General features: G+C 38.0%; 1 protein-coding gene across 1 annotated transcript in view; it reads right to left on the bottom strand.

Moving 5' to 3' along the window:
• Positions 1-22,708, bottom strand: part of slco4a1 (solute carrier organic anion transporter family, member 4A1) — a 51,008-nt gene that overhangs the window by 19,367 nt on the left and 8,933 nt on the right. Inside the window, exon 2 of the mRNA XM_066671435.1 lies at positions 553-1,168. Within this exon, the coding sequence (XP_066527532.1) occupies positions 553-966 (414 nt within the window). The 5' untranslated portion in view covers positions 967-1,168. The remainder of the gene's footprint in view (positions 1-552; positions 1,169-22,708) is intronic.

Raw genomic sequence — 22,708 nt, forward strand, 5'->3', positions numbered from 1 at the left:
GTCATTTCTAAAGAAGGATATAGACCTTAAAAAAACAGAAAGATTCTTAATTCATTCATTCAGTCATTGACTGTAAGCACTTATCCAGTTCAGGGTTGCAGTCAGTCCAGAGCCTACCCAGAATCATTGGGCACAAGGCAGGAACACACCCTGCAGGGGGCGCTAGTCTTTCACAAGGACACACACACTCACAAATTCACTCACAAACTCACACCTACGGACAAATTTGAACCCCCAATCCACCTACCGACGTGTGTTTTAAGACCATGGGTGGAAACAAACACCCAGAGGAAACCCACATGGACACTGGGAGAACACAACTCAAACTCCTCCCAAACAATCATCCGGAGCAGGACTTGATCCCACAACCTCAAGATACCTGGAGCTGTGTGATATAATTTAATAAATATGTATTGTAAATACTACCTGCACATATGTGTTCTGCTTTTGGTTGACACCAAAAAGCCAGATTTACTTTTAAAAAATGTATATTATTAAACAAATTATGAATGGTATTTTACTTTATCTAACTGTTGACTTAAAAAGACAGACCTGGTAGCTGCGCAGATCGAAACGTCTTTCAATGGAGGTGATGACAGTGTTGATGAAGCCATTGATGATCATGCCTTGGAGGAATGAGGCTATACATAAAAAGAAAAGCATCCAGCGAGGAGTGTTGAAGGTCTGGACAAAGCTGGGAGTTAGAGCCCCCCATCCACACAGGTTCTCAGAGTCTGAGGGTACAAATTTCACCCCTAAATGTGGCTCTGTGGGATCTGCCCCTTTCTTTGGGCTCTTGACTGTTGTGTCTCTAGCTGGACTGCTTGGTATGGAACCAGTAGGTGTTTCTCCTTGTGACCCCACTGGGCTTGGGGTGTCCACACTGGGAGAAAGAGGTCCATCCTGGAGGTCCAGGAGCTCCTGCTTGGAGCTGAAAGAAGTGTCATTGTTCAGCAAATGGGGCATGGCCCCTATAGGGGCTGTCCAAAAGTTGTGTGTCTGTTATATTCACCAAAATGTTGGTTTTCTGACGACGTTCTTGTTGGTTCTAGATGTCCTATCGCAATATTATCTGCTCAAGGTGTGATGGGAAATGTAGTCCAGATAACCGTGCTAATCTAAATCTTGAAGAGGCATCCAAGTGCTCTTGAAGCAGGGAAATTTCATTCTGAAACAGATAAAAAAACACTGTGAAAACTGTGAGAAAACACCCACATATATCTCATGACTTATTGCTCAGCTGTGTTTCTTCATAGCCTGAAGTTAAAAGACCTATATCATCTCAAAGAGTTGTACGGTCCACATCCTGAATTCATCTGTTTATAAAATGTCACAGAATCAGCACATTTGAGTAAATCTACCTTTTAAGCCTTCAGATATTTAGTCACAAAATATACAATGTGCTGGTTTTGTGACACTTTATAAATAACTTTATTTACCAGTAAGTTTTGTAATGGTAAGGTAAAAAAAAAATACAAGCTGGACATATGTTCAGTACTAAATATTGCCAAAAGTATAGAAAATATAGTTACAAGAATCTCAGAGCAACTGCCCTGGACTGACCACAACACCCCTCTTGCCAAGTGTAAACATAACAGCAGGCCTGCTTACAGGAACTCAAGCAAATGAGCTGCAGTACTCTGATGATAACAAAAGCATGGCATCATGTAGTAGGTGCCATCCGAGCAATCACATTTATACACTTTTTAAAAAAATCCCATTTCCTTTTTAAATCTTTTTAAAACTTAATTTGTGTATCACAGAAGTACAGAAGTAACTCTTTAATATAAGCTACATAAGCAAATGGCTCATATTCACTCTTTTGTCTATTCAAAACTATAGTACAAAGCAGGACACAAGGCAATGAGCAAAGACTTTTTTGTGAAAAAGAAACCAAAAGTATTTTGTCATACTTTAGCCATTTGCCATGAACTTTTGATAAATTACTGGAACTGTCACAAAATAATTTAAATAAAAAAAAGCCATGACATAACTAAATACATAAACCAGAGCAGCTATTCCCAGGAATTAACACAAGGCTAAGAATAACAGCCACATATGCAAATGAAGAGCAGAGGAACATTATTTTACTATCTCCTAGAATCGATGCAAATTTTTTTTAACAGCGGAACAAAAGGAAAGCAGAGAAAGGTGATTTACACAGCGCCTGGAAAGGGCAAGTGAATAGAAACATATGGACATTAAAAGCTGAGGTAAAGAAGGACACAGGTTTAGAGCCACTGTCTCCACTCAGAGTGTGGCAAAGGAGGAAACCCTATTATGGGGATTAATAAGAAATAACCGTGGCTAATAATGAAAGTGATTCAACAGCTTTACACACAAAAACACATCCTTCATCTAAAGGCATGTGTAAAACAAAAATATACATTCACAGAAATACTCCCCATGGACTTCCTCAAATCTCAGAGGAAACTGTTGCATAATTCTTGAAATGAAATAAAATACATTCCAAAATTAGTAATACTTACAAAGCAGTACTGACAAAGGCTAGCAGGATGACATACCATAAAACACAGATGATTACAATGCTGGATTCCACTGGTTAAGACTAGATCTACAATATGAAAATTTGACCTAAAACATGACCAATTTTCCAGAGACAATAACTGCAACAATAAAACACATAGTGATTTTGTTCATGTTCTCTGAGAGAATGTGTCAACATGTCAGAAGGAAGACAAAAGTACAGAGTGGGACATGGAGGAGTGCAGTGATTTTTGAGAATACCTGGGGTACACTGAACCAAAATAATCCTGGTCATGTGAATGTAATGTGAGTGATGAATACAGCAGTAGAACCTTAAATAGTATTAATACAAATTTGAGTAGCCCCATCATTGTAGATTCCCAATCCTTCTCAAGCTCTGAAATCATTAAACACAAAAATGAACATACTAAGCTTATTAGAGTACACTATGAATTTCTGACACCTACTTTTTTCAAAGATTGTCTTGTTGAACATAACTTTTTCACTATTTAAGGTAATGTAAATGTCAATTACACGCTAGACGGCTGCGTAATTTTTTTAATTCATTTGTCATTTTCAATTATTTATTTTAAAAAATAATCTTTGTTGTGCTTGAAGAAAATAACAATTCATGTTTTTGGCTTAAAAAATAAAAAATCTGTTTTTAGTCACTTTCTGCCAGTTTTTCATAATGATAAAAATCCTGATCTGGAGCTTATAAACAGGTTTTTATATATTCTGCATCACAGTGCTTCTTACACAGTGTGAAATTAGGTGGCAAGGCTACTGTGATTTCAGATTTGGAAACTTTGTTAACATTGCTGCACTCTGTATAAATAGATTTGGGTGAAAGCCTGTAGTTGTTTTCCAGGCCTATAACTTGTAACAGTTAACTGTTCGACTGACATGCTCTACCGTTCAGCCAAACAATACAAACCTGGGCAAAGAAAAAGATTAAGTTAGATCTGGCTTAGATACATAATTCTGGTACTGGTATTTCCTTTACTATTATTCACTCTACATACACTGAACAATCACTGGATTACAAACACCTACCTTGCATCTATACTCACTGTCAATTTTATCTGCTGCATTGACCATACAGGAGCACTTGGTAGTTTACAATTATAGACTGTAGTCCACCTGTTTCTCTGCATACATACTAATCCCCACTTCACCCTGTTTTTTCAATGATCAGGACCCCTACAGGACCATAACAGAGCAGGTATGATTCTCAGCGCTGCAGTGACACTGACATGGTGATGTGTTAGTGTGTGCTGTAATGTTATGACTATACAGCAGTGCTGCTGGAGTTATTAAAGCCTGTAGTGTCACTTATAGACTGAGAGTAGTCCACCAACCAAAAATATCCAGCCAACAGCACCCTGTGTCCATTGATGAAGAACTAGAAGACGACCAATACAAATTATGCAACAACAGAGGCAAGTGCCAATTTACTTTCAAGCTCCAACTGCGTTCTGGATACTGTTCTCTATAAACTTGTCAAGGACTGTTTTCCAGCTCTCTCTTCACCCATTACAATGATAATAAACTACTCTCTCAGTTCTGGCTCAGTTTCCCAAATACTTTAACTGGCTGATGTCACACCCACTCTCAAAAAAACCTGGACTCGATTCTTACAATATGAGTAATCGTCAGCTCATTTCTAATCATCCTTTTCTGTCAAAAATACTAGAAAATTTTGTTACCTCCCAACCTAAAGTTCACCTTATCTCCAATAACTTGTTTGACCAATCTGGTTTCCACCCACAACAAAGCACAGAACCAGCCCTTCTCAGAGTTACCAATTACCTCTCTTCAGATTCCTGACACATCAACATTCTTATCCTCCTCAATCTCACTTCAGCATTCGACACTATTAATCACTATTTTTTTCCACCTTGAATCCTCTCTCAACATCACTGGTACTGCTCTTTCCTGGCTACGATCTTATCCTAAACACTAGAAGCATTAATATCTGCACCTCTTTATCATATCCAGAATAGATTATTTCAACAGCAATATCTATGGCACACCATCCAAAGTCCTCAAAAAATCCTCCAGTATATTCAATTCTTCTACTTACTCACAAAGCCCTTTTCAACCAGGCCCCGTCATATCTAACTGACCTGCTTTACCATCACAATCCTTCCTGAAATCTTTGCTCCTCTGATGCCAAATCATCTGCACCTCCTAGGACTAAGCACCGGACCAGGGGTACAGAGCATTTTCTGTATCTGGTCCATCCCTTTGGAACTCTCTCCCCAAATACATCTGAGACTGCACTGACCTGGCCATTTTAAAATCATTACTCAAAACTCACCTTTTCAGATCTGGTTTTCAAATATGAGCTAATGTTGTTCATTTTCAAAGCTTAGATTTTCAGATTGGCAGTTTATTGTTTGATATAGAGTTGTGTTGTAATTTATTTTACTTCTCTTATTTGAACTGCATTTTATAGCCTTTAATGTTCTTATGCACATTGGTTCTCCCTGATTTATTATGTATTTAAAGTGACTTTGAGTATCTTAAACCATTATATTAATAAAATGTATTATAATTATTATTCATTCATTTGTTATCTGTAACCGCTTGTCCAGTTCAGGGTCACGGTGGGTCCAGAGCCTACCTGGAATCATTGGGCACAAGGCAGGAATACACCCTGGAGGGGGCGCCAGTCCTTCACAGGGCAACACAGACAAACACACACATTCACTTTTGAGTCACCAGTCCACCTACCAACGTGTGTTTTTGGACTGTGGGAGGAAACCGGAGCACCCGGAGGAAACCCACGCGGACACAGGGAAAACACACCAACTCCTCACAGACAGTCACTCAGAGCGGGAATCGAACCCACAACCTCCAGGTCCCTGGAGCTGTGTGACTGCGACACTACCTGCTGCGCCACCATGCTGCCCATAATTGTTATTATTATTATTATGGTGGCATGGTTGCACAGCAGGTAGTGTCGCAGTCACACAGCTCCAGGGATCTGGAGTGACAGTCCCGCTCTGGGTGACTGTCTGTGCGTTTGGTGTGTTTTCCCTGTGTTCACGTGGGTTTCCTCCCATGGTCCAAAAACAGTGATAGGTGGATTGCCAACTCAAATGTATCTGTAGGTGTAAGTGTGTGATTCACCCTGTAAAGGACTGGCACCCACTCCAGGGTGTGTTCCTGCCTTGCGCCCAGTGATTCTGAATAGGCTCCAGACTCACCGTAACCCTGACCTGGATAAGCAGTTAAAGACAATGAATGCTGAGTATTATTATTATTATTATTATTATTATTATTAAAGGTTGGCACTTTTAATATTTGGTAAACAAGAAATCTGAGATTTCATTAATTCATTCATTGTCTGTAACTTCTTTTCCAGTTCCAGAATCACTGGGCACAAGGCAGGAACACACCCTGGAGGGGGCGCCAGTCCTTCACAAGGTGACACACACACACATTCACTCACACACTCACACTAATGGACACTTCTAAGTCACCATTCCACCTACCAACGTGTGTTTTTGGACCGTGAGAGGAAACCAAAGCACCCGGAGGAAACCCACATGGACACAGGGGAGAACACACCAAACTCTTCACAGACAGTCACGCAGAGCGGGGCTCGAACCCGCAACCTCCAGGTCCCTGGAGCTGTGTGAGTATTTTTACATCTACCATGTTGTAGTAAGAAAAGTTTCAGGGACTATTAAGAATTTTCTGTCCATGTAGGGCAAGGCCAGAAACACTATTTCCTGTTAAATGAGTATGACCTTTGAGCCCTCACACAGCACTGCATGTCTTGCTACTGACACAAATATAGCCACAGGGGCTAGAGAGCACTTTATAAATATGTTTTCAATTAATACAGGCCACTGAAAATGGGTTTATAATATTTAAAATATTAATGTTGGAATCATTTTAACAATGAATGCAGGTTTTATTTTAGTAAGGCACACTAGAATGAAGGTAGGGGTGCTTGGGTCACTGCTTAATGCCTCTCATGGTCCATTGTTGAGTCAGCACTAGTACAATCTGTCTCTTAAATCCTGCTGAGAGAGAGACAGCTAATCTTATTGCTTAATGATAATGTGTGGTAATGTGTTCACATTCTCTGTCACAAAATAATCACCTGCCCCTTTTAATGTATTTACTTGCCTTATATGTGTGTGTGTGTGCGTGTGTGTGTGTGTTTGTATCTCTTCTGAAATTTACACTGAAAGTTATGTTATTTTTGTTTTCTCCCGAGAAGTCACATCAAGTATACAAGGTTTTGAGGTTGTTCGGTAAAGCAGAACTATAGTGGGTTACAGCTGAGTGGTTGCACAAACATATTATGTGGTTACACTTGGTGTTCAGAGAGATAATATTCTAACAACAATACCACAGCGTTGACCTGACTCATGGTCTCCGTCCTATCACACCCAATTAACATACATCGTGTCAGAATTTAATGGAAAATTAGAGAAGAAGGACATATGGCTTAAGTGTAAAACAAAACAAAAAAAAAAACACTGGGAAACGGCATAAAATGGAAGGAAACAGAGATGGAGGTGCGGTTTGACTTCACCAGTGCCAATGACTGGCTGAGGCACTATGAACGGTACAGAATAGCAACCGAATTACACAAGATACCAGACGAATTTCAAGTCAATACTTTCATGTATGCTTTGTGTGACGAAGTCGAGGACTTTAAAATGTGCTGCTAAAAAAGGAGCAGAAAAAGGTTCACACGGAACCATTTTGTGAGTAAGAAGTATGGAATTTTTAAAAGCACACTTTTCAACAGAAGAATCCAAGATCTGAGTGAGAGTATGGAATCATGTATTACAACATGTATTACACGTTGGCTGAACAATGAGTTCATTGTGTAATGACACTTTTCCACTGCGCAGAACCTACATGACCCTACTCGACTCAGTTCTTGCTTTTCCACTGGTCAATCCTAGTAGCTGGTCCCTGGAACCAGGCACTTTTTTCAGCCCTTGCTCAGGCCAGGTTTCAACCATGCGGAGTAGGTACTAAATTGTCATGTGTAAACCCTACAAAGATTATCCAAGAAAAACTCAAAGCAGACCCAATATGCACACAGTTGATCAAGTACTGTCAAAGTACTGTCAAACAGTGGTCAGACTGTCAAATAGCCTTTGCTGACCACCCCAGTCTAAGCCAGGTCCTGGCAAAGAGGGGTGACGGATGTAGCTTACCTCAATGTCACCACTATGGTGTACATTTTAGGACATCCTCAGATCTAAGCGTCAGTACTCAGGCATTTAAGAGAACAGTAGCATTCCTCATACGAAACCACTTCAAGTCTCGGGAAAACCATCATCATGGTTTTCAGAACTTGTGTAATTAAAAATCAGGCTTCAGAGCAAATGGCCTCAGACCAAACTCCCTTAGAAAAAAGGCTTCAGGCCAAACGGCCTCAGCCCAAACTCCCTCAGAAAAAAGGCTTCGGACCAATCTCCCTTGGAAAAAAAAGCTTCAGACCAAACTCCCTCAGAAAAAAAAGGTTCTGACCAAACGCCCTTAGTCAAAATCCCTCTGAAAAAATCAGTCAAACCATACACACCCTCAATTCTAGGGAACACAGAGACACACACACTTAAGTCACAACACACACTGACAGCCGCAAACATGCACTTGTGACCAGTGTGCCATATGTGACTAGGTCAGGACGTTTGTTAAACTCTCCCAGATGAATGGATTTGTAGGTGGAGGAAGAAGAAAAAAGAAAAAATATATATCAGAATGTGGTGTAAAGATATGGGGAAGAGTGTTAGATTCCAGTAAGAGAGTTCAGAGCAGAGATAACTGTAAGTATGTGTTACTAAAAAGGGGAGGTGTTTTGAAAAGCGGAACTATAGTGGGTTACAGCTGAGTGGTTGCATGAACACTGCTACGTGGTTGCAAATGGGGTTCAGAGAGAAAATAAACAACCAACAGTGTTGCACTGTTAACATGACTCTCTCTCAGCCCTATGACACCCCAGTAACATAACAAAAGTAAGTGATGTTTATCCAAGAAGAATGGGTGTACCTTGTAAATCAAGATTATTCAAGCCATCACTATACAGTGGAAATATAAATATTTAGTTCCCCAATCATTAAGCATAAGGTACATCTATATACAGAACAATATTAATAAGATTCTTCAAAAACCCTGCATTTATTTGGTATAACCTTTGGTAAAACAGTGTAGGTGCTTCATTATTATACTCTGCTCCAAGTAGTTTGAACTATGAATGAAAACTCCTATGAATATGTATTGAATAATACACAACCGTAAAAGATCAGGGACTGCCCCGTTGATGTAATTATGAACACTAATTGTCAATAATTACTTATGAAGTGACTTATGATTAATGATTAAAGATTTTGTTCATGCAAAAACATGTGAGAGATGGCAATGTTGAGCCTGACTCACAGGCAGTGACACAGTGACTAAGGCACTGTCATCATGTGCAAACACCATTTCCAAAGAATTGGTTAAACCAAGAGTTAAACCTTTTTTATTTAACCAAAAGAATTTAGTTTTACACTTTGCCTCAGACCTTTTTAAATGAGCTTGGGCCAAGAGAAGTTGGTGGTGTTTATGAATCCTGTTTGTATATGGTTTAGCTTTTTTTTGTATTTATGAGTTATAACTTGTGTTTGTGGATGCAGTAACAAACTTGGTTTAGGAAGTGTTTGTGAATCCATGCCATGATTCCCACTCGAGAAACATGTCTGTTTTTAATTCAGTGCCACTTGAAGCCAAAAAGATTGCAGGCAGTCAATACTGATTAATGGCGATGTACACAAAAAAAGAACTGCGTTTATCCACAATCATAGATATTCATAGCTTTGTACATTTTATATAAGATTTCTCCAGATCATTTAATCATATTATGTAATGCAGATGATGACATTTAAAAGTTCTTTACCATTTAAAGTTAAGGAATGTTATTTTTGAATTACTATGAAACGCTATTTTTTGTGCAGTCTTTTATAGAGCTGTAAAGCCCTCTCCATCTTTATTTTTGGAACATGATACTGCCATCAAATTAGAAATGGGCAAACATCTTTTAGAAAATAATAAAATTTCAGTTACAGTTTCAATATTTAGAATATTGACTTTGTGCTGTTTTCCTTTAGGTGTAAGTTTTAAATTGCATTCTGTTTCTACTTTCATTTTGCGCAGCGTCCCTACTTTTTTGGAAATGGGGTTTCTAAATAATAAAGTAGTATTTGAGCACTGTATCTAGGTATGCACTGACATTTGTATTTGGCAGCATCTAAGCAAGAGATTGGATTGTTGCCTATACAAACTAGCTTTGGATATTTTCTGAGTAAACAGTGCTTTAAAAATAGCACTTTTTTAGTCATCCACTAAATGACCCAAATATAAATGTAAAAGAACTGTATCAGCATTAGCATTTTTTTATATAATTTTATATACCTATATTTTTATAGTATGGTCTCTGGAGTATTTGGCGAAAAAGGAGAAAGCCAAGGTAAAATTGGGAGGGCACAAAGGTTAAACTGGAAGAGTAAACATTAATTCCAGTAACATAAATGTAGGGTATGTATTAATTTAATACTAAAATACTCAGGACTACATACAGATTTTTTTCTGGATTTAAATGTATTTAGCCACAAGAACATTAATGAGGTCATATACTGATGAATGATGACTGGCTTTGGATCAAAAGCCTCACTCATCCCTAATAAATTTATGATGCTCCATAACTCCAGTGAACATGGTCCAACATTTTGATTGTATGTGTGCACAACAGATACAACTATTTTCTATATTCTCAAAACTAAAAGAATATCTACAAGCCTTAGAACATACACTGCAGTGTGGGAATGCACACCTATGAGCTTTGAGGTATTAAAAGTATGGCATTTTAAAAATAGAATAGGAAAGTAAGGTAAGTGGTGAGAAAGTCCTTATTTAATGATATGGTAAAGTAATTAAAACCATGCTTTCTATTTTAATGAAGCTTGCATAACCATAAAGACACCATTAGGGACGAATACTAAGTAGGTGGCATGACCATCATTTCATAAATGGAGGAGGGGCAAAACTGGGATTGGACAGATTTTGCTCTGTGGACACAAAGGAATAAATAAAGCCAGTGCCTGTTTTTAGCCTTCAAAAACCTCTATTATTTGTTATTGTGTTCTGCGAGCTGTGTCTTTTCTGAATTCAAAGCATGATCAAACGGAGGGAAGCCAGGATCAGTGAGCAGTGTCTGTGTGTGAGAATAGTCTCAGTGTTTTCTTTGGAGTTGTGCTTCTTTTGTCTTCTTTGAAGCACGGCTGGGTGCTAACAAGTGGAGGGCATGTACAACAGAGTGCAGGAAGCCACAGGGCCAGGCACTTTCACCCAGGACTTCTAGGAAGGAAGCTCAGCTATAAAAGCTTCTATTTTCATCATCTGAGAGAAAGGGTAAAGGAGGTTGTGGTAGAGGGTAAATGTAGATAACTGTGTAATCCAGGTGGAAAATACTGCTTTAATCATGAATCTATTTGAGTCTCAAAACAACCTGATAATTACAAAGCTAAAATGTAGATGTACACCAATCAACCATAACGTTACACTACACTCATAGTATATTCTCTCAGCCCCTGTTAATACACACAGGACCAAACTTGTAATTCTACAATTCCAGACCATAGTCCACCTGTTGCTTTACATATGTTGTTCACCCAGATTCACCCTGTTCTTTAATGGGCAGGACCCTCACAGGGCCAATACAGAGTAGATATGTGGGTGGTGGATTCTGGTCGGTACTGCAATGATTTAGCGTGTTAGTGTGTGTTGTTCTGGTAACAGTGGATTCGACACAGCAGTGCACCTGGAGTTTTTTAACACGATATCCACTCACCTACCTCGTTGGTCCACCTTATAGACGTAAAATCAGAGACACTAGCTCATCTTTCACTGCACAGTTTGTGTTGGTTCTCCTCTAGGCCTACATCAGTAGACACAAGTCACAACCAACAAAGTGCTTCTGTCTGGTTAATAGAACTGAGAGAATGGACAATGAGTGTAGATGCAAGGAGGTGGTCAAAATGTTATGGCTGATCAGTTTGATTGATTGATTGATTGCAGTAGTAGATTGTACAGTTTCCTTAAAAACGTTGGAACGTCTATTTGTAGCCAGAAATTTGTGTAGAGCCTACCTTAAATCATTGGGTGCAAAGGCAAAAACACAACCTGCAAGGCACCAGTCCATCAAAGGGCACCACTTACAGTCACAGTCACTCTCTCACACTTTTTCACAGCTAATTCACCTATGAGCATGTGTGTTGGGACTCTGGGAGGAAACCCATGCAGACACAGGGAGTACACACTTCTCACAGACAGTGACCCAAGGTGGGTTTTGAGCCTCCAGGACCCTGGACCTGTATGAGATACCTGTATGAGAGTGACACTAAGTGCTAAGCCACGATGCTACCCATGGAAAGAACACAATACAGAGGTACGATTAATAGTACACCATTGGGAAGCATTAAACACCATAGAAAGGTGTGCGCCTTTTTTGGTTTTAAAACCACAAGCCTTATGAGACTTTTCCTTTAGAGCTTAATGTTGATGATGGTAAAATAGTGGTAAAACAAAAAAAAATCTTCCTAATTTCCTGTGATTCTCCAACTTGAAAGGATTTTTAAAAATGCTTTAGGCCAAAAAATCATCTTAAATGTATCTCGTATAACAGCTTTCTGAAAGAAAACTTTTACAGAAGTTAAACCCTTCACGTCTTTTTCCCTCTCAGCTTTACTTTGGTAATTTCTGGCAAAGCGTAATTTCTGACAAAGTGTCACTCTAATGCTCTAATTTCATAACAAACCACTCTAAATTGCAAGAAGTAAATATGCAATTCATTTAGTGAATGTTTTCAACAACTGAAACATTTCAAAGAAAAACATATACCAGCAACTTTGCATTTTCCCATGCTTTGTATATCCATTGCTAAGACTGGACAAGCAGCACACAATGACACCTACTCTAAGTGATTTACACTTTCAAAGGGGTAATTCATTTTCTGTGATGTCAACTGATTAAGGGTCACGGTGGGCCCAGGGCCTACCCGGAATTTTTGAAACACTCCCTGGACAGATGCAAGTCCACCACAAGGTATCACCATATGTGGAAAATGATCGGACATCATAAAAGAAACCATATATCATACAGCAAATCTATCATGAAATAGCACACATTAACGGTTCACTCTGTTTTTCTTCCTTTAGTTGACTGTCTCATTATGAACATAAACTTTAAGATGCTAATCCTAACGGAAGAGTTTTGACTGATGAAAGTTCACATATTAGCTTATTTGTTATCAATGCTAATTAATAAAGGGCTTTGCTGGTTTTTTCATTATGAGATTTCAGCAATAATCATTTAAACAGGTTTAAACTGATGTACATAGACGTACTGTATTCATGCAAAGGTATTTTCATGTTTCCCTCTAAAGCTTTAAGCCTCTTGCCATAGAAACTAATGTCTATTTTAGAAGAATTCAGTATTCAAGTATAGGAGAAATCCTCCTCTACTACACTGTAGTAGTCAGTTTCGGTCAACTGCTTCTCCTTCTGTCTCCAACTTGTTTGTTTTTATGTTTTCACATTATATTAAGCTTAATTCTTCCTTGGGTGCCTCAGGCAATAAAAAAATACACTTTATAATAGAAACAAACACCATAAATTCTCAGTTACCACTGCCATGTGTTAGGAACTGTCCAATCCCTGAACATGCCCATATACAAACAGACAACGAACTGCCAATGGATTTAGGTGACTTACAAACTGATAATTATTTAACATTATCTACATATAAGGCTAAGACAAAATCAGCATACTGACTCTCACATAATGTGGTTGGATTAAAATATATGGCATAATATATAGTTAAATCTTTTATTGGCTCTACTCCAGTATAATGACTCCTGGAAATAGTATGCCCAAAAACCTTTTGTCTGCCGTATGAATGAATATACCTTAAGGAACACATGTTGTTTACACTATTTGCAGTGTTGTCGCTCACTGGCTGTCATACAACATGTTTCTAAAACAAATTCTTTAGTATGTGTGAAATACCTGGCCACTGTTACTTAATGGGCTCATCAGCGTCATTCATACTGGCACAGATACTAGGGAACACACTAGAAGTTGTAGTAAGTGTCTAATTAGAGATTAAATATTTCTGCCCATTTCAGTTTTCATTGGGTGTAATATAATTGGTAGCAATTTCTGCATTAGTCACTCGAAAACATAACATTTCACTTAATACAGAGAATACAGCAAAACAACCAAGGCAGAAAGTGAAGGTTCTATTGTCATGCTAATACCATCGACAGCCTCAGTCTAAAAGAAGTCTCAACAAGCCAAAATGCAAAATATATCTAGAAAATAACAATGCTACAATTGCATTTCTATTCATTACACATTCACTTCATATTTTTCTCCATTCTACAATAAAATGTTCATTGGTTACATTCTGATGAACTATTTAAGGAGGAACAGAAAATGTATTTCACAAATGTAATAAATCTAAATAGTGTACAATAAATATCATCTAATCAGGTTATGATACAACCCAGTCTCACACCTACTCGTGATACAATCACATATAAAGGATACTGCAATTCGTGACATAGTCACATATTTTCAACATTTTATGTGACAATATCACAATTATAAGTGTATGGGTAATTACCATACAAACACTCATATCAGTGCCTCTGTTATGTGACAGTAACACGAAAACTCCTACTTATTACAGGCGTTATTACCATCCGTTAATACCACTGTCTTATTTTTATTTATGGACAATATATAACATTACTAATTCATTATTTCCTAAAATATCAAAGCAAATAATGGCTAGAGAAATGTCCTTTTCAGAATTAACCTTTTGGAAATTAGACAAAATAACGTTAAGTGGAAGAAATATTCTTGTCAGAGTTAAAGCTAAAGTAGGACACCAATAATAAGCACTGCTTAGGAGAAATAGTATAATAAAATACTTTATGCCTATGATATGTAATTTGCATTATGCTTTTTTCTATGTTATGCGTAATGAAACCTGTAATGAGGAAGATGTTTTGTGTTACTGTCACCTAGTGTTTGTATGGCAATTACCCTTACACTTATGATTGTGATATTGTTGCATAAAATGTCAGAAATATGCGACTATGTCACTAATTGCAGTCTCCTATATATGTGACTATATCACGAGTAGGGGTGAGTGCGGGTTGTATGATAAGTGTTTGACAGGCACACCGTACATAGAACTGTTGGCACAGTAACATAGTTTAGTGGTTCCTAACCCAAGTACTCGAGATTGCACTGTGCTCTCCCTGCTCAAATTCATAACACATATAATTTAGTTTCTTATATGAATACAGTGAGACGAACATCATGTGCTGGGCCAGGGTTTTAACTGCACAACAAACACAACCTGACTAAGAGTGACCTATATAATTTGGTAGAGGTGTGACAGACAAGAAAATAACAAAGTGAGAGGTGAACTGTTAGGGAGTCCATCTGTGGAAGTACATGTCTGAAACAGGCATTTGTGGTTCTAAGGAAAGCTCTTAAATGCTACAAACTACAAGTCACACCAACAACAGGAACAACACTCAGCATCTTACTAGTGCAATACTATGGTAAGCTCATAGTATATTGAAATATATACAGAAAAAGACTATGTCTAAAAATAGCGACAATGCATATAATGAGCCAATCTGAAATCTAAGATATACAAATACAAACAGTCTGTTTACATTCAGTAAAAATTGTAGCCTACTCACTTTGCTTTTCACTTCACACTGAAGCACATTTGTGAAAATTTGGTTAGCTATTACAAAAAAAATTCTAATAAAAGTATTAAATAATAATTAATAATAATAATATTAATTAAGCTATCTGCAGTAGTATTTTCTATGCATTTTTATCAGGTTAATACGGAATCTCTACAGAAGATTCCATATCTGATGTTCAGTCAGGTCATGGACTTCTTACAGACCATGAAATATTAGAATACTTGAATTTCTACAAACATGGAAAATGATTTGGTGGTCATAACAAACATTCAAAGATTCTAAACCAAATGTAATTCTGAGAGTGCTGTTTGGCTTAATGCAGAGAAAAACTTTTCTACATTATGGAAAACTTCACAGCAACACGAAAACATAGCAACATATGCGTTTTCTATGATTAAAAGTCATTTGATTGTTGTTGGATTTCAAAGACCAGTTACAAAATTTGAAATATCTCTATGACTGCATGTTTTCTTCATCGGATTCCTTCTAGTATCATTCAGATGAAGTGTGCTAGCATAGATTAGTAATCCCAGACTGACAGTGATACAGGTATCCACCAATAAGTTAATAATGTAAAAGCAGTACCTTATGACAAAAGCCCTTCTCCACTGTGTTGAAAAGGAAGAACACATCGCATAATTAAAATAATGACAACCCAGCGGACTTTATACTTAAGACTGACTTCATTTGTTTACCTCTGCTATACTTCCTGGTAAGCACTGGGTAAGAGGCAGATAAGCACAGAGTTAACTAGCTGACACATCTATTACCAGCGGTGTGACTGTGGCTTGCAAATCCAAGTAAACCATTCAATTTTCATCCTGTGCCAAGGTATCCTATTTAATATTGCTTCTGATGCATCTGTGTTCATTTTACAGAAGAATTAGAAACTTCTACTAAAAGCTGAATATGGCATTTGTCGATCTCATGTAAATTTTCCAATACTTTTTAAAAATCAATTCGCTTTCACACCCATATTATTAAGCATATCTAGACTGTGTCACACAGTGGACAGGCACATAAACCTATAGCGTGATCTGATTTGACCAGATTTAATATGGCCTCTGACACAGTAAACTCTTTCCACTGTATTAAAAATGATGTAATTTTAGACAGCCAGGTGATGACTGTTCATTTGATGCCAACATATACATATATGATAATGTGTGCAGACTAGGACTGGAACCACTATCTAATACAATTAAATAAAGATGACCAAACCTTCTCTCGTTATAAAGTGCTGTGGGCTGTTCTCGCCTGTTAATGCAGTAGGGAGTTAACTCCAAAGGAGTAGACTCTTTGACTCAGAACATGTCTAGATCAGTCCTATTTATGAATCAGCAATCATCTGAGAATCACTACAGTATGCAACAGAGTGCCAGTCTTAGCCCAAAACAATTATTATGATCACACACATCCACACATTTCAAATTTTTTGCACATCTCCATTCCTTTACATCATGGAAAAACCTTCTGCTTATAATGAAGAACATAGGAGTACATCCAAAATGTGTCCACAGGCAGTCATTACCAAAGCATATAAGTGGAGAACTGAATCTTACTGACAAGAAACTGAATATGGGAAGAAGACATAAAAATCTTTTAACAAGATAATGACCTCAAACAAACTTTGAAAAGACTCTTACCAAGTGCAACAAAATGCTAATTATTTATTATCAGTGATGCCTGAGCTGGATATATACAAAAATCAATAATCATAAGTGTCAGAGTATTTGTGTGCTCCTAAAGTATGTGTACAAAACACATACTGAGCATAAGTATGAAATCATACTTTGAACTCTCAAATATATTAGGCTTTCTGTTGTTTATATGATACCTATAAACATACTATGATAGGCTACACAATATCATTCTTCAACAGCACATTACATTAAACTCCTGGCTTTTTCAGAGACTGAATAACCATATAAATTAACCCGCCTCCTCTTTCAAGACCACAGCCTAAAGTCCATACTCACATGCACACTCGTGTGCCAAAGCAAATCCAGTGGCCTACTTCTCCAGGGGGCGTGTCTGCTGTCTGGCAGCCTCTTGTATTCTTGGGGAGAGCAGGTGAAACAGAGTGGAATGAATGACCTAGAGAAGCACCCAACACCCAGTCAGCTCACAAAGCCTGGGGTGAATGCAGATCATTATAATGAGATGGTTACTAATGGAACTACACGGCTCTGATCTCTAACATGAACGACTGGACCCTCATAAAATCAACATGATCTGGGCTAGGCAGCACAGTGTAGCATACAGCCCTTAGTTGGGGTAAAAAGGGCCAAAAACAGACCTGAAAAACACCCTATTTAGGACAATCATAAATGAACTGATAAATCAAGCCCTGTATTCTCTGTAGAGATAGACTCATTCATAAAACAATAGGGACACCCAGATCCAATTCAGTGAGTTTCAGTTACTGCAGCAAAGGAGAGAGAAAGTATATAATACCATCTATAAAGTTTTAGAACACAGAACCGAAATATGTACTTCATATGCAGGTTCTAAGCCAATGGTCCACACAGGGTTCATAAACATCCTCATACTCCCTATCAAGCAGGCAAAAGGCATTCATTATTGATGTCAGAGACATTATAAAAGAGGAAACCACTCACTATTTGAAAAACAATATATACGTGAATGCTTATTATGGTCAAGGAACAACCGTTTACAGGGAAAGTCTATACACAAAGAGAACCCGTTTAAATTTTTAGGTATTCAAGGTATAAATGGAAAAAAGCACTCATTTGTTCTTTTCATATTCAATTGAGAACACAAAAATTTGGATTTTACGCTCTAGTCAAAAACACAAAATGAAAAAAAAAAACGATCCATGGGATCAGTGTATTTTCTGGTCATTAAATTTTACTTTTAAAAACAGATATTACGAAATGAAAAACAGATGGTTATTTGATTTTCTGTTCATACTTCAAATACATATAATGTAAAAACTAACAATAACTTTTTTTGTTTTTCTTTGAAAGCAAGTTCATTCATTATTTGTAAGCGTTTATCCAGTTCAGGGTCGCGGTGGGTCCAGAGCCTACCTGGAATCATTGGGCAGGAATACACTCTGGAGGGGGCGCCAGTCCTTCACAGGGCAAGACAGACACACACACACACGGACACTTTTGAGTCGCCAATCCACCTACCAACGTGTGTTTTTGGACTGTGGGAGGAAACTGGAGCACCCGAAGGAAACCCACACAGACACGGGGAGAACACACCAACTCCTCACAGACAGTTACCACACAGACAGGGAATTGAACCCACAACCTCTAGGCCCCTGGAGCTGTGTGACTGCGACACTACCTGCTGGGCCACCGTGCCACCCTTAATTTGAAGTGAAAATTAATAATAAAAAAAAAAGTACAGTGTTAATTTTAATCCAATTTATTATTGCATACATTGTGATGTATTAACAGAAACAGTGCTCAAACATGGGCTTCTGATTCTCTTTCTGATCTGAAGCAGATGTTGTGTTCTCTGTAATATAAAACCTATACCTGCATTTGGATGTGAAGCACAGATTGCTTGACCGTCAATTTCCAAAGCGCCCATAGCTTGAACATAGTGAATCACCTCGTGGAAACTCCTTGTCCATAATAATTCGAAATAGCCGCAGTGCTGTAGAAGATAGTCCCCTCTTGCTATGTGTACAATTGCGTGGTTCTAAAGCAAACCTGCTAACTAACAGCTCTGAAAACAGTAAACTTACAAGAGCATGCATAAAATAATAAAGTGAATGCTTTGTATACACATGCCTTGAGTTCCCTTGATGATGGTGTTAAACTTCAGTGTGAGAAAAATAAAAAGACAGACCATTTTTCTGTTTTTTATCTTTGCAAATTTATTTTTTGATTTCAAAGGGACAAAAAGAAATATTGCTTGTTTTTACATTGTATGGATTTGGAGTATGGAATCAAAAATTATCTGTTATTAAAATGAAAATTGAATGACCAGAATGTACACTGACCTTGTGGACCCCTTTTTTTTTTCATTTTGCATTTTTGATTGGAGCATAAAATCAAAAGTATAAAACACAAACTGTCATTTGTTTTTTGGTATCGGATTCATAAATGAATAACAAAATGCTTTTTCATTTTCTGGTTTTGAGTTTTGAATTGAATATGAAAAAAACAAATGATACATGGATTGGCATGTTCAGTCAAGTTTTTTCAGTGTTTACCAGTGTACTGAGTCTAGTTTCAGTAGAAATATTTGCCAAGATGACCATCAAGTTAAAGGGGACATATTAAAAATATTCTCTACTAGGTAACAAGGTTCTTAATTATACGTCTGTGATTTTCTTTGGCCAAAACAAAACAAGGGTCAAGCACCACAGCAGCATTTTCACTCTAAATAACAAGCCCTATTCAGAATCACCAGTTTGAGCACCTGCTCCTATAAAAGGTAAAGGGTCACTGTTCACCCCAATTCAAGCACACGTGAGTGAGACTTGGAGATGGTCTGGTTTTTAGCCATTTTTTGCTTTGTTTTTGTTATTCTCCAGTCTCATTTTTGCCATTTTGCTCAGTGGTCTTTTTTTCCTGGGCTTGGTGTCTGTTTTGCTCCATTTAACCTTGTCTTTGTGCTCACATAAATGCAGATTCAATGCTATGCTTCGAGATATTTAGATAATGTGCTGATACAATTCTATAGTCTCTGCAAATGGTGGCAGAAATTAATCAAAATCAGAATAACTTATTTTATCCCATGTGTTCTGACAATTTGTTTCATATGTATTTAAAGTATTAAAATATGTATTAGGATTGATTTAACTCTAACATCATATTCTGGATGTTAGTTGTGTTTTTCAGACATTATTACTGAGCACGGCCATGTAAGCTTACGTCTCTAATGTGGATAACACTTAACCCACCAACGCTTGCATGCATGTATTTGTGGACCACTGGAAAGAGATATGGAAATCTGAAGAACAGCTATAAAAAATGACAGGAGTGAGTCGAGTTACCATTTTCTTGGTTGCTGTCACTAAAAAATTATTTATACCCAGCCAGGCAGGGTACAGAAAAAGTAATTTAAATATAAGCAGTACTTTAAATAAGAGAGCAGTGCAGGACTAAAAACTAATTCACATAAGGACAAATGGCTGTGCCTCCAGAGCACATGCACAGCCTTGTTCTTTCTCAATATAGCTGAGTCACTATCCTACTCTCTAACCAACAGCAGAGAATTAAAGCAGGCAGAGAGAGAGAGAGAGAGAGAGAGAGAGAGAGAGCAAAAAAATAATCAAAGGAAAGAATGAACATTATTTTGAAAGCCAAGTAAAATAAAGGCTTCAAATGTCTTACATTACTACAGTGAACTACCAACACACACATCCACAAATACACAGCTATAGCACATAGATGAAATGATACAGTTCCATATATGCTCATTTTAACCTACTGTACTACAATAGAACTGAGGTCCTCACATACCTGTGCAACCCTTCGGAACCAGCAGCTAGAAATTAGGCAGCAGTAAGCAGGAGATTCTTCTAGCTGCTGCACTTTAAGAGAGGCTTAAACAGCAGGAGAGACATCATTAAGATGGACAATTACTGCAGGATTAGCAGATGGGCATCTTAATGACAGGAACACATTAAGACACATGTTTATTCTAGAATCCAGAGAAGCGGAAGATCGCTTGGCAAGAATCGTGGGAGATGGATGTAAGTTGTATAAAGTTTTAGCTTGAAGCAACTTATGGTGTTCCTCCAACTCCACAAAATCTTGGACAGTGGGTAGGTGAAGGTACAGGGGTTGGCATGCTAAAGCATATATCCTATCAGCTTGTAAGGTTAGGTTTGTGCGTGAGGGGGAAAATATTCAAGAGTGTGCACATGCTATGAATATTGGGGTGAAGCATGAGATTGGAAATTGCAGGTGGACGTAAGTAAAAAACTGCAGGTCCCAGAGTTCATTATGTTAATTACACTGAGGCCAGACATGGTGCTCTACTCTGAAAGTAAACAGATGTTTATTTCATAGAGGTAACAGTTTCATTTGTTGATGCAGTACAAGAAGCATTCGAAAGGAAGAAGCTGAAGTACACAGACTTGGTGCCAGAGGCGAGGGAATGCAGGTGGCAGGCCCATGTAAGACCAGTGGAGATAGGTGTTAGGGACTTGGGGGGCAAATCTCCCACATCCCTGTTTGTGCAGTTCGGCATTAGGGGCCGGAAACTAAGGGCAGCTGTGAAGGAGTTATCAGAAACAGCTGAAAGGTCTAATCAGTGGTTGTGGATAAGGAGAACACAGACTAGTTGGGGAAATGTAGGTGCTGTTATGGTGGTTGGTGATGTAGCCCGTGTTGGGCAAGCTACTTGTAAAATGTAGTGAGTTAAGCTATCAGTTACTCAACAATAAATTAAGCTTCATTACACAAACGATACCACTAATAGAAATACAGCAAGCTAAGTTACACAATTATGGAAAAAGTACCTTAGCTACTCAGAAACTACTTCATGTTGTACCAACCTAATGCATACAGCCACTGATTAAAACATTTATCACATATTCTTTTCTCTGACGATTCGACAAGTGTTTATATTTATGCAGATAAGGTCATGTTGTAATGTCAGTGGACTGCTCCACTCACTCTCCTCCTGTCTTTTCCTCCATCCACTTGTAATGTGTGTGTGCTGCTCTCAGGCCGGTCTGCTGGTTCCACTGCTATGCTCATTTGCATGTTTTGATAGACAGACAAGCAGAGTAGAAGCTTGCACATGAACATGCTTTATTTCTGTCTGATTGTTGCATTTCAAAATCACACTACCGAACAAACCTCTGTTTTTCCCAGATATGTCCTGGAAAATGTAACTTTTGTGGATGCTATGTCGCTACTTGATCAAAAAAAATAACGGAACTAGGGTTGGGCAGTACAAAGATAATACCATATACCACGGTACTTAAAAAATGTGGAGGGCGGTATTTATGACGTGTGTGTAGTGTGTCAAATCTCAGTTCTGTGTCAAAAGTCGGCTAAAATGATCATGTGCACTTAAGAGAGCCACAGGGAGGGGGCGCTGTGGGAGCTCAATGACTGCTGATGTCACGGTCTGAAAACGGGTGGAGAAAACTTTGTGCTCAAAAATATAAAGCTCAGCGCAGCCTGAAATACCGTATACCGAGATAATATTTTGAGTATTACTGTATGAAAAATGTGGATACCACCCATCCATAAACTGAACTACTGGAAGGTTATTTGATTCAGAAATCAGCTATACTATACAGAGATGTCATTAACCCTCTGCTAAGGACATTTTCTCAACTCACATTTATAGGCACTTCATCTACATGTTTATGATTTTATATCATGTTATATATATATATATATAAACTCTTTTGGGTCTTTTTCTCAATTTCTGCAAATTTTCTTAAAATTCACCTTCACAAAGTAC

This window comes from Hoplias malabaricus, chromosome 5 (genome assembly GCF_029633855.1).
Source record: "Hoplias malabaricus isolate fHopMal1 chromosome 5, fHopMal1.hap1, whole genome shotgun sequence".
Taxonomy (NCBI): Eukaryota; Metazoa; Chordata; class Actinopteri; order Characiformes; family Erythrinidae; genus Hoplias; species Hoplias malabaricus.